Consider the following 18,254-nt stretch of genomic DNA (forward strand, 5'->3'; position numbering starts at 1 on the left):
GTATTACAAAACATACATTAACCACTTCAGCCCTATACATTTTTTCCATTTGAAAATAGCCGATACAAGCTCACAATCCGTCAGGCATTTGGTACCTTTTAGTACCAAAATACCAGTACTTTTACTCAAGTAAATTTGGAATTCCGGACTTTCACTTGTAACAGAGTCTACATTACAGTATTGATACTTTGACTTAAGTACAACATTTAAGTAGGCTACCTTTTCCACCACTGAGAATCATGATATTATTGAGCCGTGGTGCACCATGAGACTTTTGTTCAATCTGGAGTGTTTCGGGCATTCTGCTTTGCAGTGCTTTCTCTCTATCAAACTGGGGCTCCTTGAAATTAAAAGATTTGACAATCACTGAACTAACTAGTCCATTACAAGGATGTAAGCATATTCAACTCAACTCAATTACAAGCAAGTAAATGAAAAACAAACCCCACATGTACATTATACAGTACAATGACAATAATCTGTATATAATAACCATATCTTAACTACTTGATAACAGTACATGAAAAAAACCTGCTTAGAATATATATATATATATATATATATATTATATATATATACAGAGAGAGAGAATACATATGGTCTTAAATCAGGTTAATCTGGAAACATTTTTTAAATAACAATATTCTGTTTGGTAATTTCCAGGTTGACTTGGAGTTGAAGAGCCCCATGGTCCACTCACTGACCAGTGCTACAGTGGCCGCAGTGGAGCCCAACAACATGCCCCGGAGCACCTTTGCTGAGGTAAGTGTTTCATGAGGAATTATATGAGGAAATAACCATGAATGTAATTTCATCATAAATATATACTATAATGTTAAATGGACATGCTTGACACAAAGAAAATGTTCACTTTGGTAATGGGTTGTATGTATAGTTAACTCTTGCCATGATGTCATTCCAAATATAGATGAGATATCTTCAATAGTGCCTCTGTTGATTAAAAATGGATCATTCCCAAACAGTGGGTCGGGACCCATGTCAGAGCAATTTTTATGGGTCGCAAGTAAATATCCCCTATTTTTCGTTTCCTACATAAAATATAAATAAATATATATATCTATATAATTTCAAAAGATTTTAAAAAGTTTAAACGGCAAAAAGCACAACAATTCAATTTTTTTCCCAGTATTTTAATAAATGAAAAAAAGAAATTCCATTAAAAAAAAGGAAAAAAAAGTAGTGAAATTGCAGATCTACAAGCTCACAACGCGGTGCAAAGCGACACGTGGTGAACTTGTAGATCTGCTATTTTCACTAGTTTGGGTCCCGGGCAAACGTCTATCTCTCTAAAGCTAAAAAGTTTGGGAACCACTGATTTAAAATATTCTCCCCAAACGCACACAAACGTAAACAAAGTGGATTCTGATAATATGTAACATTACGAAACCCAACACTGCATAAAAAAAGTCAACTTCCTATTGATTTATTTTACAATTTGATACGATTCGAATCTAAATATTAAAATCAACACAAAGTTGATTAATGAAAAAGTGTCTCTCCAGCTCTTTGATAAACAGAACATTTTTGTAACCATATCTGTTTAACTACCTGCTCTATATTAAAATAAATAATGGTATTAAGTTAATCTCAAATAAATTTGAAATGATGATTAACACTATTCTGTTCTGCCAGGTTGAGGTTGAAGCCTCTACATCCGAAGGCGCTCTGCCTCCAGCTCCAGCATACGAGTCCTCCACCCACCACCATCATCACCACCACCACCACCACCACCACCATATCCACTCTGAAGACGAGGGTTATGGCTCTATTGACAGAGTCCATCACCGTACCACTGTATCCATCCTGAAGCAGGGCACCAAGGACAGAGACAATGGGCCTCATTCACAGAACGTGCGGCGAGTCAGATTTCACAACAGAGTAAAGACATTTACGTACACAGTACCACAAGGGAGCCAACCCGTTCCTCGTACTCTGTACTCTAAAACTCTGCACTCTAACTCCTCATGCAACAGCGGAAGGACGCCCACCCCCGAGGTTTATGCCTATGATGTAGCTGCAATGAGGTTGTGAAGACAGACAAAAGGAATGAGGCACAGAAACAATCCCAGACTGTTAAATGCCCTTTTTTTTTTTTGTAAGGTGCTGTATCTCAGGAGGACTAACGTTTCGATTTCCTTTACCTATTTCATTTCAACAGGTGTCTTCAAGCATTTATTTTTTGTTTCATTATTAATCACTGTTAATCATTAATCAATTAATCACTGTTAATCATCAAATCACTGTATATACAATTCAGCACTTCGTTAAAATCTTGAACATACAAAAGGCATTTTGTGGCAATTCTTTCTTTTCTCACCAAGGAAATACATATTTTCCACACAACATATTGATGTACTGTAGGTCAGTAGAAGGGAGTGTGTCCATCAGCAGTGGAAAGTAACTAAGTACATTTACTCAAGTACTGTACCTAAGAAGTATTTTTATTTTACTGGAGTATTCCAATTTTCAATACTTTTACTTCTACTCCACTACATCTCAGAGGCAAATATTGTACTTTTACTCCACTACAATTACATAAACTTTAGTTACTAGTTACTTTGTAGATTTTGATTAATATTACAAAATAGACTAACCACTTCAGCCATATATTACTTTTACTTTTGGTACTTTAAGTATATTTTGATGCCGATACTTTTTCTCCTTTTTCTCAAGTACATTTTGAACAGAGTTGTATTTGGCAGAGTATTTCTACATTGCAGTATTGATACTTTTAAGTAAAACATGTGAGTACTTCTTCCACCATCACTGGTGTCCATTCCAATTGGAAAGGGCTCCTTTCCATTTGGTTCTGATCTTCATCTCCAGAGAGGGCAACCTCTTCCCTGCATCTCCACTCGCCTCACCTTGCCTCCCAGTGGTGGGAATGAGGATCTGCAAACACATCACTTAACTTCTGCATTATCGTTGCTGTCGGCTGGAAACCTTGTATGTCCAAAAATGTTCCTTCATTATTATTATTTTTAAAACATTGAAAACATTTGTAAATAGCCGATCTACAAGATCTACAAGCATCAATTTAAGAAAAAAATAAAACAAAAAGATACAAGGTTTCTGCCCGACAGCAACGATATGTTCTAGAACCACATGAGGTTATTAGACTGAATTTGGTTCTAAAAATGGTTCCATTTGTACACTCAAGAGATAAATCAACAATGAGGCTTTTCCATTGGGGTCCCAGAGATAAAATATGGTATCATAGGGGGGTCTGTGGCTAGTTAATGCATATCAAATGCATATCAAACTGGGGGCCCTTGAAAGGTTGAGAATCACTGCATTAAACCCTTCAAACATTTCACCCCTAAAAATAATAATAATAATACAACATACTTATAGTACTAATGTAAAAATACAAAAACCTAGTAAAGAGAGTTGGGGGGAAAAAGTACTGTACAACTATAGCTTGTAAGTTCTACAAATGTATGTGTACAGGCACTTAAAACAAACTAATATTGTTACCTTGGCAACACTGAATATGCAATCCTCTGGGGAATTATTAGGGAAAGATTTACGGTACCTCTAAAGGTGAAAAGATTTAGGCTACAGAAATATATGTCATCCTAAAAGAAGAAAAAATTATCTAAATAATGTACGCACACAAAAAATCTTTGAAATGACCAAACTGCCTACTGATAATGTCACTGGTAGGCAGGTTTCTGAACTGTACATACACAGCACTCCTCTGAGACTTGGACTGAATAGACAGAAATGGTGCCATCTTATAATGTGCATTACTGAGGACCAATTATATGAAGATAGGTTGACAATGGATGAAGTGGTCCTTTAAGGAATATTTTGAAATTATAATAATAGTAAGGATATTCAAATTATTCACAGACAAGCCCCATCAAGGAGCCTATGGGAACCACAGACCCAAGTGAGAAACAATATTGATATTTTCTACTGCCACAGCAGAGGGCAGCAGTAGCCCATGCAGCTGTCACTGTCAAGAGTCCGTTCTACATGTCTGACATGACTATAGGGGAGCTGGCTGGGCATCAGTCCCTACAATTGATTTCCCAGATGATCATTTGGTGTGCTGCAATCTGCAATGCACCATTATGTATGTGTATTGGGGCACAGATGGTTGCCTATGGTCTAAGAGCATACTATATGCAATCCATGCTGGGAGCAACATCGTGTTGGCTAGAGAGGGAAGACACCAGAAGTTAGCATTTGACCTCTGCGTAACGGGCCCACTTGTTAAGTTAAGCTGCATCAGATACTCTATCCTTGTACAAAAAATTATGTGGGCACTTTAATTCAGGATGGTAAACATACATAAGCCTATTTTAGTCTACTTTTAATGTGAAATATAATACAATAAAATATGTTATTAATCTTTAAACAATAATGTATGAACCTTCAGATGGCTTACTGGCTGCAAAATATCAATTCCAACCTGATGGTAAGCAGCAGTGATGGCTGCACTGGTGAATCCATGAATCACACTGCAAGACTATATAAACCTGTCTGTGTGTGTGGGTGGGTGTGGGTGTATGTCTTTGCGAGAGGCACATGAATCACTATGAGACCTGAATGTGTGTACTGTGTGTGTGTGCCTAAAAGGTTAACCATGTTGTCAGTGTGCCACCTGCCAGGAAGTACACTGGTGCAATGGTTCTCAAACATTTTCATGTCAAGGACCCCCAAATGGATACTGTGACAGTATACCCTGTAGTTACAGTTAGGCTATATATTTCACCTTTGTTTGTGGTTGTATTTTACCTTAAGTTTAGTATTATGATTTGTATTTGCTTTCTCTTACTCATCTCCGTCTTCATTTGGTAAAGGTTGGCTGATTGGAGTGCACATGGGCCTGTTGTTCACCCCCACTTTAAAGCCCTGTCTTCCTGGAGGCTCTTCAGTTCTTTTTGCTTTTGCGCCTCACCACCATGTACCCTCTCCAACTTTTTGGTTAACACATACAGTACAGCTTCATTACAATAATTTGTATCACCCCCCCCCCCCCCCCCCCCCCCCCCCCACACACACACACACACACACACACACACACACACACAAGACACGAGTTCAGTGTCTTTAATGGGTTTTATCTCTCAGCAGTCAGCCATAACAACCCTACTATGTTACAGACATCGACTGCTCCCCTCCCCCGTACTGGCACGTTACCTTGGAAACACGCTCCTACCCGCCTCCTCCATCATCGTTTCACTTCTCTTCGGATTCAGGCATACAGCCCCCCCCCCCCGACATCCTTTTATCAGCATCCATGTTCCTCCTCCCATATAACATCCTGAGACCTCCTTACACAGATCTGTACAATATTTGACAACCCTAAAGGCTATATGAGGCAAGCGCAGCTTTTGATGAGATGTGCGTAGATGGGTACCATTTTCAAACAAGACAATGTATGTGTTCATGAGTAACATTCTAAAGTTGTGGATGGTTGGGACAACAGTCTGCTTTTGGGGATACTTTTATCCCTTTCAGCTTGATTTTGTACTTCATCGTAGGACGGTATCTTGCGCCGAAACTAGCCGATCTACAACCTCACAAGGCGGCGAGCATGCAACGTGTTGTGGGCTTGTAGATCAACTATTTTCAGCACGTGACACAGTCGTATGACAAAGCATAAATCAGGCTTAAGTCATCCTCACTGATTTGAAAGTGTTTCTGAAATTCTGATCCTCATCACTGCTTCAGGCGTCACCGCCCACCAAGGTTGAGGATTCTAAGCAGAGATAGTGCTGCACCCCCAGCGGCAGGGAGTTGAATTATAGAATGTCTCCATAGAAATGCACAGTAGGCTACTGAATACATCTCAATGTCTTTTATATAGCATGCCATTGCTATGTCAGTTACGCCGATACATTTCTATCTGCACGGCTTTGAATTCCCCATATTAAGGTACACTGGCATGTTCTTTAGCCTCCATTATACAAAATAAAATGTAAAAAATGGTGTGTGCATGCCAAACACATCAAGCCACAATTTTATACCATCGGCAGAGATGACTATGGGCAGTTCATATGCACCATGCTCATTTGTTTCTGCCCAGAATGGCAAAGCAATCGATGTAGCTCACTCAAAGCAACAGCTGATCATTATGTCCAAACAAGAGTTCAAAACGACTACCTAAATTTAACAACTGTATAGACTGAATAGATCTCTTTAAAAAATTGCTAGTGTCACTACTTTTACTATTAGCATTCACTTGGTGTCCTAGATAGATTTTGCTTCCCGCTGACATAATATATATAGTATATTTCTTTGTATTGGAGTGAAATTTCCTTAACTTTATCAGTAAAACCTTTTTTTCCCCTTTTTGTTAATAAATCCCTAGGCTGACAGATGGCAGTTGAGAGGCTGTATGTACGGCATACAGTGTTGGAATGGAATCATTCAGAGTAGAATTCTCAAAGCGTGCACCTATTGTTCTGGCTGCCATGTTAAATGTACCATTTTGTCGCTACCTTAAAGATACCTCACATCAAAAAGTCAAGTACTTAGGAATTGATAAAATCTTGACAGTGTCTCGCAACTACATCTAAGACATTTTTTATCATGTATGTTGTTTGTTGTTGTATGTTTTTACAATGTCAGCTGTCATTTACAGTAAAAAAAAAAAAGGGAAAAAAGAGTGAGACTACCAGCTTGAAGTATGACTAAACAGGAGAGCTGAATCAATAGGGTGGCAGGGTGGAGCTGTACTGGTGCCTGGCAGGGGACCTGCTGCAACTGGAGCTCTGGCATGAATAATATAGTGATGGATTAGTCAGCCTGACCCCTCTGTCTGCCCCTGTTAACCTGTGGGAAGTAAAGAACCCTATGCCATTAAATTGTACACCACAGACAGGGCGCTGCGCTTCAAACACAGGCCGTCCAGCTCCACTTACACTTTCATGAATCTGGGTTTTAAAAGGGAATGTGTTAAATCCCTCTGAGGCTGGATTTCCTGGTTGCCCAGTTTTAGCATTCTCAAACCTATGTCTTTTTTAGTTCTTTTCATTGGGCGAATGAAACCGATTGATTGCTTGGGCTGGCTGACTGATAGAGGTTGAGTGTAGTCAGGAAAAATTGTGGAGGTTCACGTCTCAATATGTCATTGTTTTGAACAATAATATTAAGGCAATTGTGCTGCATTGGATACAGCAGAGGGAGATATGTAGCGGAGAGACAGAAAATAGGACTGATGACATGTGATAATGGTTGTGGGCCCACAATGAATCCATGATGTTGCATCTGCCTGCCTTATGTCATTAAACCAGTGGTTCTCAAAACACATACTGTGCATCAGTGCACGATCGGACTGACAACAAATGCATCTTAAAACCCTTTGACCGATTACTTCAATACCTCAAATACAAGAGATATGTGTACACTGATATCTTACAAGAGAGTCTCATTTGTGACCTTTCTCTTCTGCATGACACAATTAGAAAGCCACACACATAGACAAACCGACAATCACACTTAATTATATGGACCTGTGTGCACACACAAGGAGCTTCAGAAACTTCTCAGACCCATGTGTACACACAAGGAGAATGTCTCCTGTACACACAATACAGCAACCTAGTCTTTGCAGGATTCCGCACTCCAGTGAGTTAGATCAAACGTTACAAGTCGACTCAAGCCTCATACATGCAAGGAAGGAGGGGTTTGAGTTGTAGGAGGAAAAGAAAGAACCCTCTGCCCTTCATTTTCTCAAGAGAGCATGGGAAATTGAGTCTTTCCATCAGAGGAGTGGGTGGATTGGGTGTTACTGAGGTTCACATGTTCAGTTCCCGTCCCCGCGATTCACTCCGGCCATTAGTGTCCTTCCAGCAATCAAATAGTGGATATGCGTGGCAGCTGTAGGCTGAACCATGAGGTTTTTGAGAGCTTTACAGAGAGTCAAAGACACATCCAAAAAGTGATCGCTGACAGAAAAGAAAGAGAGAGACAATGAGAGAGAGAGAGAGAGAGAGAGAGAGAGAGAGAGAGAGAGAGAGAGAGAGAGAGAGAGAGGAACAAAATAAATTAACATGAAAAAAAAGAAAAGAAGAAAAAGAAAGCCTCATTGTGCAGCGGTGGGCACGGCAGTGTGGCACGCCGCCAGGGAAAGGTTGGAAGAGGAAGAGGCGATGGTTTTCGGGGCCTGGCACCTGTACACAGGAAGAGGAAATAAAATCACACACTATAAGGCAGTGATTCTCAACTTGTTGGCCGTGAGGGTATGGCAATTGGGCCCCCCCCCAAAAAAATTATATGGTATTATAAAAAAAAGATGACCTTGAAATGTTTGTTTTCATAGTGATACCAATAAATAAAAACGGAGTATACTCTGTAGTTCCACTGATCCAAGCTGGAACACAATGGATTGATTGATCATAACATGCTCTGAAAATGCATGAGGGTCAGCTGCCGTGCTAAATGGTCAGATGGGTGGGCCTCGAACGCTTTAGAGATTTTCAAGTGGGCCCTGATCCAGAAAAGGTTGAGAACGCCAGGTTACATCCTATGTAACCCTTGTTCTCTGAGTGGAGAGACTGGCTCTCCACTAAATATTATTCAATATTTACGGGAACTGTCCCCCCGGGGGCAGTGCTCATGGATACTCTTTAAGACACATCACATATGGTGGCCCTGCCCTGATTTGCAATCAGTGGGGTATTTAAGCCCCACCCAGGCAGAGCCACTTTGATTAACTTTGATTGACACGAATTTCGGAGCGGCTGATTCGTGGAGAGCCAGTCTCTCCACTCAGAGAACAAGGGTTACATAGGATGTAACCTGGCGTTCTCTTTCGTGGTCGAGACTGGCTCTCCACTAAATATTATTCAATATTTACGGGAACTCTCTAAGACACACCGCGAGGAAATAAGCAGACCCAGCCGCCCCGCGGCAGCCAGAAGCAGTTTAAGCCCGCAGTATCAGCCCAAGGCGTGCTCCAAAATCCTATCATCCAAAAGTATGTAATGCTCGTGGCCTAGGCGCAAGACGCTACCTAGGCCCAGCTGGCCCCGCCAGACGCTAAGGCCAGTCAAAAAAGGAAGGCTCGTGGCCTAGGCGCAAGACGCTACCTAGGCCCAGCCGGCCCCGCCAGACGCTAAGGCCAGTCAAAAAAGAAGGCTTGTGGCCTAGGCGCAAGACGCTACCTAGGCCCAGCTGGCGACAGGCCAGTCAACTGATTAGCCACCTAGCCCGCAAGACGCAGGGCTAGCTTACTATGCCCGACATCACTCCGAGCCCGGCCTGTCCTACGGGAGCCAGGGTCTCGGAGGCACGGTGAGTATGACCTGCTCCACCGCCTGGAGCCCAGCACTCGCTCCGTGAATGGGGTGCTGGCTGCCACGCTCAGTCGGTAGAACTGGGTAGATGTGACACTAAGCTCTAACAGGGCAGAGTGGGAACCGACTCTGTCTTTGTACTCCATCTGTCCGCATGTCAAGAGGGACAGAGCTCAAACACCAGATTGAGATACCTCTGAGAGAACTTTTGGGGAGAAAGGCCAGGATGGGGCGTAACACTGCTCCTCCATCATCTGGGCCTAGACCTGCAAAGCTCCTCATGGACTGACAGAGCTTGCAACTCCACAATTCTCCTTACAGATACGACTGGTGAAGGCCATGTCCTGCTGCGGAGCCCAGCACGCACTCAGTGATAGGGGTGCTGGCTACCACACCCATGCAGTAGAACCTGATAAATGCGGACGGCGTCCAACAGGAGCCGTCCCACAGATCTCAGCTAGAGGGGCACCTCGCCAGACGCCCATGAGGCAGCGAGGCCCTGTGTGGAATGTGCAACATTCCTGTTGGGGCTGGCCTGCCTGCCCACCTATACGCCTGCTGGATTGTTTCTCAACCCATTGAGGGAGCCCAGCCTTGGAGACCACCTGCCCAAGGCAGTTAGGTCCCTACACACTTTCAAGGCCCTGACAGGGCCCCACAGTGACTGCAACCCTGCTCCCCTGCCCTGAGGGGGTGGGAAGGGTGCAGTTCAATAGACTGACTCGTACTCTGATCAGGCCATAGGGTGGAATGCAGGGATTGACACCAGCACCACCCAAGCATTGCCATGTAGGAAGCGTCAGCATCCCTCATGCACGACAGGGACATTCTTGTAGCTGAGGAAGTTAACAGCAAGAATGCTGCCTTGAGAGAAGCCATTGCAGCCCAAGTGCTCAAAGGCTCAGATGCCCCATGCCGCAAGGCACCGAAGGCACACGGTCCCACCTCCTGTGGGGGGACTGCTGGCCTATCGTGAGAGGGCCACGCGCCCCCTTCGGCAACTGGGTAATTTACATGTTGCCCTTGTTTGGGACCGTCGTGTCACTGGCTGATCCCCAGCGCAGCGACACAATTATCTTGGGATGAGGAGGGAGCTCACTCTGTGGCTCACACGACCACGCCGGCTTCCGCCCTGCAGAACTAAATTCAGGTGCGTAACTGGCCATGCCGTAGCACACCCGTATGGTGCGTTCTGCTCACCCCTGACAGTCTCTGCATGCTTCACTGTGTCACCGTCCTGACGGGACTACATACCCGAACGCGTTAGCTGACCCCGCCAGCAATACGCCCGTATGGTGCATGACTGTAAATGACAAGGAATGTACGGCGTCAAACAGGAGCCGTCACACAGATCTCAGATAGAGGGGCACCTCGCCAGATGCCCATGAGGCAGCGAGGCCCTGTGTGGAATGTGCAACATTCCTGTTGGGGCTGGCCTGCCTGCCCACCTATACGCCTGCTGGATTGTTTCTCAACCCATTGAGGGAGCCCAGCCTTGGAGACCATCTGCCCAAGGCAGTTAGGTCCATACACACTTTCAAGGCCCTGACAGGTGACTGCAACCCTGCTTCACTGCCCTGAGGGGGTGGGAAGGGTGCAGTTCAAGACTGACTCGTACTCTGATCAGGCTGGATAAGGTGGAATGCAGGGATTGACCCAATCCGTACTAGCCGCATGTTCAGGAGAGCCGGGGGCACAATGAGTGCCGTGGCTGCTATCAGCCCCAAAGGGCATAGGTACAGCCTCCAGGTCAACCTGGCCCTCAACTGAAACTCTGGGCGAGCCCAGAGGGTGGCCCGTCCCACTGGAGCAAGGGACAAAGTCCCTGCTCTGGCCTCTAACCCATGCCGAGCCTGCAACCTCTCTTGCCGAGGCGCCGGCCTCAGTGCCCAAGTGCCGCCGGAGCCTGGCCACATCGTTGTGGCACTGCTCCTCTGAGCAAGCACGCACCGGCCGGTCATCCAATCTTGGATGCGGAGGCTCTCCTTTCGGATCACGTTTGTTTCACCTATAAACGAGCCGCAACACCAACCCCAAGAGGGGCGATTTACCACGCCCGCTCTCTGAACTGCACACTGCAGTTGGTTAATAGGCTGCCAACACTCGTAGTCTTGTCAAAACAAAATCCAACTCTACAGACCTGTCCAAACCAGGCAGGGCAGGTAAAGAGGGGGAGCCACAGCCTGAGCTTGGCTCTCACAGCTCCGTCGCCCACGGACGTTTAGTCTGTTGGGCTGGAGTGGAGACGGCAACACCCTATATGTTGCGCTCCGCTCGTCCCTGACAGTACGGATATGCTCCGCTGGAATCACCAAACCCGGTTCTCCAGCGAACTATGCCACAGCTGTAACCCGACCCAGTCGGCGATACGCTGTATAGCGTGCAATGACTGATTCAGGGGACCCCTGGCAGACCCAGCGCGTTCTGTCTTGCGTCACTGAGACCAGATTCACCGACAGAACTCCGCCATGGACGCGTAAACCGACCCAATCGGTGACACGCCGCATAGTGGGCTATAATGGCCGCCCAGGTTGTGTTCGACAGACCACCAGCCGCCTGCCAAGTGATTCCGCTGACGGAACTCCGCCACGAACCCGCGAACCGGCCTAGCCGGTAATACGTTGTATAGCGGGCTCTAATGGCTGCCTTATGTGTGTTCCAACAGACCACCAGTAAGCCCCGCCCAGTGTTCCCACTGACGGGACCCCGCCACGGACGCGTAAACCGACAATCGGTGATACGCCGTAAGCAGGCTATAATGACTGTCCACACCAGTGGTGGAGAAAGTACTCTATTACTTCGGCAAGCTGCTCACAGCCCCGCCGGAGCATTCCTGCCATCACCTCCCGTGCACATCCACGAGCCTCCTTAGCTCGTTGTAGCCGGGCACTGGCCTCCTGGCCTAACATGGCCGATGGCTCAATAGGCCGCTTCATCGGACAAGCTCGGTCCTCCTGCCGCAGCTTGGACTAGGACCGCCACCGATGGCGCCTCACCGGCCGGAGAGCAGCCATACTCCATAAAGGTCAGGGCTATTAAGGTCACGCAAGCGCCGCGTAAGCGCGCGCTGATATGGTGACGGAGTAGCCTCTGTGTTTGGCTAGCTGCGTCCGGATAGCCATGGCTCTGTGCATTCTCGGGATGAGCAAGGAGCTTACTCCGTGGCTTCACACCGATGACCGGATTCTACCACGCAGAATTATGCCTAGGTGTGTAGACGGCCCCGCCGTGCCACACACCATATATGGTGCGCTCCGCTCGCCCCTGACAGTACGGATGTGCTCCGCTGGAATCACCAAACCCGGTTCTCCAGCGAACTACGCTACAGCGCGTAAACAGACCCAGTCGGCGATACGCTGTATAGCGTGCAACGACTGATTCAAGGGACCCCTGGCAGACCCGCCACGGACGCGTAAACCGACCCAATCGGTAATATGCCGTAAGCGGGCTATAATGGCCGCGGGTATACTGTTGCAATTGTTCGACAGACTCCCAGCGCGCCCCGCCAGTGTCTCAACTGGCGTAACTCCGCCACGGACGCGTAAACCGACCCAACCGGTGATACGCCGTATAGCGGGCTATAATGGCCGGGGATTGGCCGCACAGTTTGTGTACCGCACAGTTTGTGTACCGCACAGTTTGTGTACAACAGACCAGCACGTCCTGTCTGTGTCACTGGCAGATCGACAGACAGAACTACACCACGGTCGCGTGAACTGACCCCGTCAGCGACACGCCGTATAGTGCGTTATTACACCTGAACGCAGAAGCTGCCGAACCTGGCACCAATATGCTCGTATGGTGCGGCTCTGCCACCCTGGGACGTTCAGTCTGTTGGGTTGCAGTGGAAACGGCTTGCCTCTAAACGACAGGCACCTGGCCTTTTTTTTTTTTTTTCTTATATGTATATATATATACATCTATATTTGTATACACACATTTTATTCGTTAGGATGGATGCCCCTATCCAACTCAATGTCCAGCAGTTTGTCTTGTGTCTCCAGCAGAGTTTCTAGTGTCTCCATCTTCCCCTGGAAGAGGTTGTACCTGAACTCTGCAGCCGCACTGAGGCGCTCCAACAGAAGACTCTGACATTTCTACTCCAAACTCATTCCTTGTTGTGGAACGCGCGCCACAATGTAGAATTGCACCTAGGTGTGGACGGCTCTGCCGTGCAACACACCATATATGGTGCCCCCCCGCTTCGCGGGTTGGAGAGAAACGACTGCCGGCAGGATAAAGCAATTCATGCACGCAGAGGGGTCCAGCCCGTGCGCGCATGATCCATCCCCAAGCAAAGCATACATCTAACGTGGCCGCCCACAGCCCAGACAGACGTGGGGCGCTGGGCTGGCCATGTTTGCCATATTATGCTTATCTATATACCTAAATAAATAGGTATATATTCGTAAACGTATGTATTTGTATACCCATACACTTAATACTCAATACACTTACTCTATCAGTATATGAGCAGAGCCAAGTGTCTCTTTATCTTTATTTCACTTATTTACCGTGAAAGTATTTAAGTATATTTATATACTCATACAAAGACAGAATTGCAGCGAGTGTAGTGATTGGCAGGAGACTCCTGCCTAGCGCCACACTGCCCTCTTGTGACCTGTGGGGCACACTTCTCCTTGCGTCAACAAGGAAGTAACCCGGACACAATGCAAACTTTGTTTGTTTGTTACTCTTTTCACTCGGCTCCGCCGAGGGCTTTTCGGACCGCGGCGGTGATGACCACCGGTAGTAGATGGCCCGGAGGTCCGCCGACTAGGTCAGCCTCGCTCGGGTTCTACGGTCCGGTACCGCGCCGTGGCGGCGTTGCCGGTGATCCAAGCACTCAACCGCTACACGGGGTTGGCCCACTTGATCGCTCCAGCAAACCAGCGGCCGTCCTAGTCCGCCCTCCGACTGTGTCAGATTCGGAACCAGGCTGCAGCCGCGGCGATGGCGATGCCGGCGACCAAGCGTTCGGCCGACGGACGGCTTCCCACTTGGTCACTCGAGCAGAACAGCAGCAGCCCTGATCCGCCCTCCGACTAGGTCAGATTCGGAACCAGGTTGCACGCCGCTTCGCCAGGAATGTACTTTTGGTGTGAAATATGACAGCGAAGCGTCCTGAGAGGAGCCTCGCAAGACCTGCTCTCTACCAAAGGTAAGTGGACACGCTGCCAAACACCCGTTCTGTACTGTTTTTCGTCTTAATACTGAGCCCACAAAGCGTCTGCACTCGTGGAAATCAAAGAATCAAAGTGGCTCTGCCTGGGTGGGGCTTAAATACCCCACTGATTGCAAATCAGGGCAGGGCCACCATATGTGATGTGTCTTAAAGAGTATCCATGAGCACTGCCCCCGGGGGGACAGTTCCCGTAAATATTGAATAATATTTAGTGGAGAGCCAGTCTCGACCACGAAAGAGAACCACTGACTGCACTGAGGTATAGAATTATGTCCCTCTCAAAGAGCTAGCACATACACACGTATGTTTGACCACTGTATATGGCCTCGGAACAGGTTAATCAGATTAGCCACTAGAGTTGGTATTACAGGCTGTGTTGAGTCAACTGGAGATAATCCATCAGATTAAGACCACATAGGAAGGATGTGGCTGATCCTAAATAATCCATTTTAAAGATCCACTGACTCTAAACCTGTTAAGTCAATTGGACCTCAGCTAAATGCTGGTTTATCAGGCACACACAAACAGTTCCCATTACTAAGAAGTTCCCCACATTTATGCATTGTGCTAAAAGGGAAATATTGATGTTAAAAATATTGAGTGACCCATCTTCAACACAGATTTGAGCGAACGTTCATCTTCCCTGTGAATCTCTGATGTCATATTGATGACATCAGGCTTGCCCAAACACGGCGTTCTATAGTGCATCTGTGGGATGGTGAAAAGGAATTTACGTACAGTTACAACAGTTATTATATCTGTTGTGTGTGTGTGTGTGTGTGGCGGCCGCTCTCCCCCATGCCGCTGCCGCACTACCCTTCCAATGTCTCATCCCCCGGACATCAGGTTAACCCATTCAATCCGGGAACGCATCTCTGTCATTTCTAAGATTTCTTTGGGCTATTCAAAAAATAACAGATCTACAAGCTCATAGCGTGGCACCGAGTGCCACGCTATGAGCTTGTAGATCTGCTATTGTTTTGAAAAATCGTGAACATTTGTGCAAATATTTGAATATATGTATATATATGTTTTTAAGGGAACATTTGTAACTCAAATCTTTGCTTCATATGGGTCCCTGGAACTAAATATTTTGAGATGGGGGTTCGCGGCCAAATACATGTAATTTTGGGGGTCCTTGACATGAAAAGGTTTGAGAACCACTGATATAACAACATCTGTAGAATTCCCAGAAGCAGAAGATTTTAGTTTTAGTTTTAGTTAGTTTGCTTTAAAACTATATATATATTCAAAGATTTAAACACATTTAACGATAAAAAAAAAAGCAGATCTACAAGCTCATAGCGCGGCACTCAGTGCCGCGCTATGAGCTTGTAGATCTTTAGATCTTTAGATATTTTTGAATAGCCAAAGAAATAAAAAAATTACACAGATTATTTCCCGGTCTAAATGGGTTAAGTGAGTGTGCAGTGAGCTTGCAAATCTGCTATTTGCCGTGAATGTTCGCCTATTATGACATGCCCAGAATATTGATGCTAGGGTGGTTAACTCTGATACTGTTAAAATATACCATTGCCTTCTCATAGTTAAATTATAATTTTACAGTGTAGCGGTCAGTCAAGTTGTCTTTTCCATGGAGGCAGAGACTGGGCTTCAGGCTTACCAGGAACGTGACTTTCGGACCCGTCCTGCTCTGTCCTTGGTGGGAGAGCTGTCCGACGAGGGACTTTGGTTAGACTCAGCCTCCGGTGAACAAGCTAATGAGCCGGTGGTCGGAGGACTCGTGTCCAGCTCCAGGAACATGATGTTTTCAGCCTATACACACAACCGCCCCAACACACGAACACACATGCACAAACGCACGCACGCACGCACACGCACGCACACACACACACAGAAAACAGAAAGAGTTTTAGTAGAAACTCTACTATAATTCACTAGTGGTGAATTAAGGCCTCTATACACCAAGATGTCGTCTAGCCGTTGAGAAGCACCTGTACCCAATAATCGCTTGTATTTTATATCCCGTGCTGTTGGTTGTCACGCATTAGCAGGACCCGATTAGCCGATTCAGTATGTTTAAACGGCGGTGGGACAGGGACTCCATTTGACTTTCGGAAGAACATTTCACTCGCATTTGCCCAGTGCGAACCATAAAAATAATTTCGACAGCAAAGTCCCAAAGAGAGAGAGAGACAGAGAGAGACAGATCTTTTGTTAAACTGAAAAACCGGCACTTCACGAATGTAATTATTTTATGGAATGCACTCAATCATTCCTGGCAAAAGAACATCACGGCAGATAAGATAACAGACATCCTTTTATTTGTAATTGATATAGCTCCCGTCCCCTGTACTGAGTATTGTGTCCATCTGGGCTCTGGGTTGAGCATGACAAAAAGGAAACAAAAACAGAAAGGTACTGTATACTGGTCTACTGGCAGAGGGAAAGTAATCTGCTATGAAAGGTCACAGAGGATCACCATGTTAACTCTTTGCTTACACAGTTTAATGTTGTATAATGTTATTCATTAATGTATTGGCCATGTATTGTAGATAATATCTATATTATATGTATATTGTGATATGAGACTAATTATTGCCTGGGATTTTGGATATTGTAATGCCGTCATATGTCATAAGTGCTTCCTGGTTTTAATCACTTATTTCAAATATTTACAAAAATTGTCAAGTGAATTGTGAAGATAGCCTATATAAGCTTACAACGTGCATCATCACGACACATTGTGAGCTTATAGATTGGATATTCTTGAAATATTTTGGAATGTACATTTTCATGTACAGTGTAGTATACTTTATACTGTATCATATATTTCATATATTTATATATATATATTATCATATATCTACAGTATATATATACACACGTACAGTATATGAACAATATATATATTATGTATATGGATGTATATACACAGGACACACACACACACACACACACACACACACACACACACACACACACACACACACACACACACACACACACACACACACACACACACACACACACACACACACACACACACACACACACACACACACACACTGAGCCACCTACCCTGTATCTGGAATGAACTCCCATCGCTATGGCAACCCTGGCATACTGGCTGATGGGTCGCTTGTATCCTACGGCTGAGGTTGGTCTCTTCTTCATCTGGGAGAACTTACTAAACGGGGGGAGGGCAGTAGTTAATAGTTAATCAATACAGGCAGGGGCGGCATGCTCCTGATTTCTTTTTACATTTTCCCTACACTATCTATTATGCTTCCAAATGATACATAATACCAACATGTATCGTACTACGTTTATCTAAGCCCTTTCTGATCTAACACTAGACAACACAGGAAAGAGAGGGCAGAGAAAGTGGCTGACATGCAATACCACGTCATGAGCAAATTCAACATGAGGACCACGTTACCATGACAACAACAACTGAGTGATACACCATGTGCGTCATGCGACGAAGTGTGAATCTGGGCTTTAGAGCAGTGGTTCTCAAAGTGGGGTCCAGGGACCCTCAGGGTTCCTTGAGGGGGTTCTAAATGGACCTTTACAGGTCTGTAAGTCTTAGAGTATACAAATGGACCCTTACAGGTCTGTAACTTGTGGGGGTCCTTGAAATAATAAAGTTTGAGAACCACTGCTTTAGAGTAATAATTTCACAGTAACAATTAAAGCTACAGTAGCAGGCTGACCTCTCAGCAGGAACCAGGGGCTGGAACCTCCACTGGTCCTCCTCGGGGTCAAAGGTCAGCCTGTTCATTATCTTGTTCTTCTCTTCCGGAGGAATGAAGTTCTCTATGATTAGA

The 18,254-nt window shown here is 45.6% G+C and overlaps 1 protein-coding gene across 2 annotated transcripts in view; it reads right to left on the minus strand.

The window, feature by feature from the left end:
• Positions 1–2,769: 2,769 nt before the first annotated feature.
• kif3ca (kinesin family member 3Ca) overlaps positions 2,770–18,254 on the minus strand; it is a 38,250-nt gene continuing 22,765 nt past the window's right edge. Inside the window, exons 5-8 of one of the 2 annotated variants that reach the window (XM_080454166.1) lie at positions 18,141–18,254; positions 17,503–17,611; positions 16,085–16,236; positions 2,770–2,913 (exon numbers count right to left, since the gene is read on the minus strand). The exon at positions 18,141–18,254 is cut by the window's right edge and continues 3 nt beyond it. In XM_080454166.1, coding sequence (XP_080310292.1) covers position 2,913; positions 16,085–16,236; positions 17,503–17,611; positions 18,141–18,254 — 376 coding nt within the window. In that variant the 3' untranslated portion in view covers positions 2,770–2,912. Of the gene's footprint in view, positions 2,914–5,225; positions 8,151–16,084; positions 16,237–17,502; positions 17,612–18,140 lie in introns of those variants that run through there. The other variant, XM_080454165.1, reaches the window with a different exon arrangement.

The sequence above is a fragment of the Gymnoscopelus braueri genome (genome assembly GCF_963280865.1).
Source record: "Gymnoscopelus braueri genome assembly, chromosome: 16".
In the NCBI taxonomy this organism is placed as follows: domain Eukaryota; kingdom Metazoa; phylum Chordata; class Actinopteri; order Myctophiformes; family Myctophidae; genus Gymnoscopelus; species Gymnoscopelus braueri.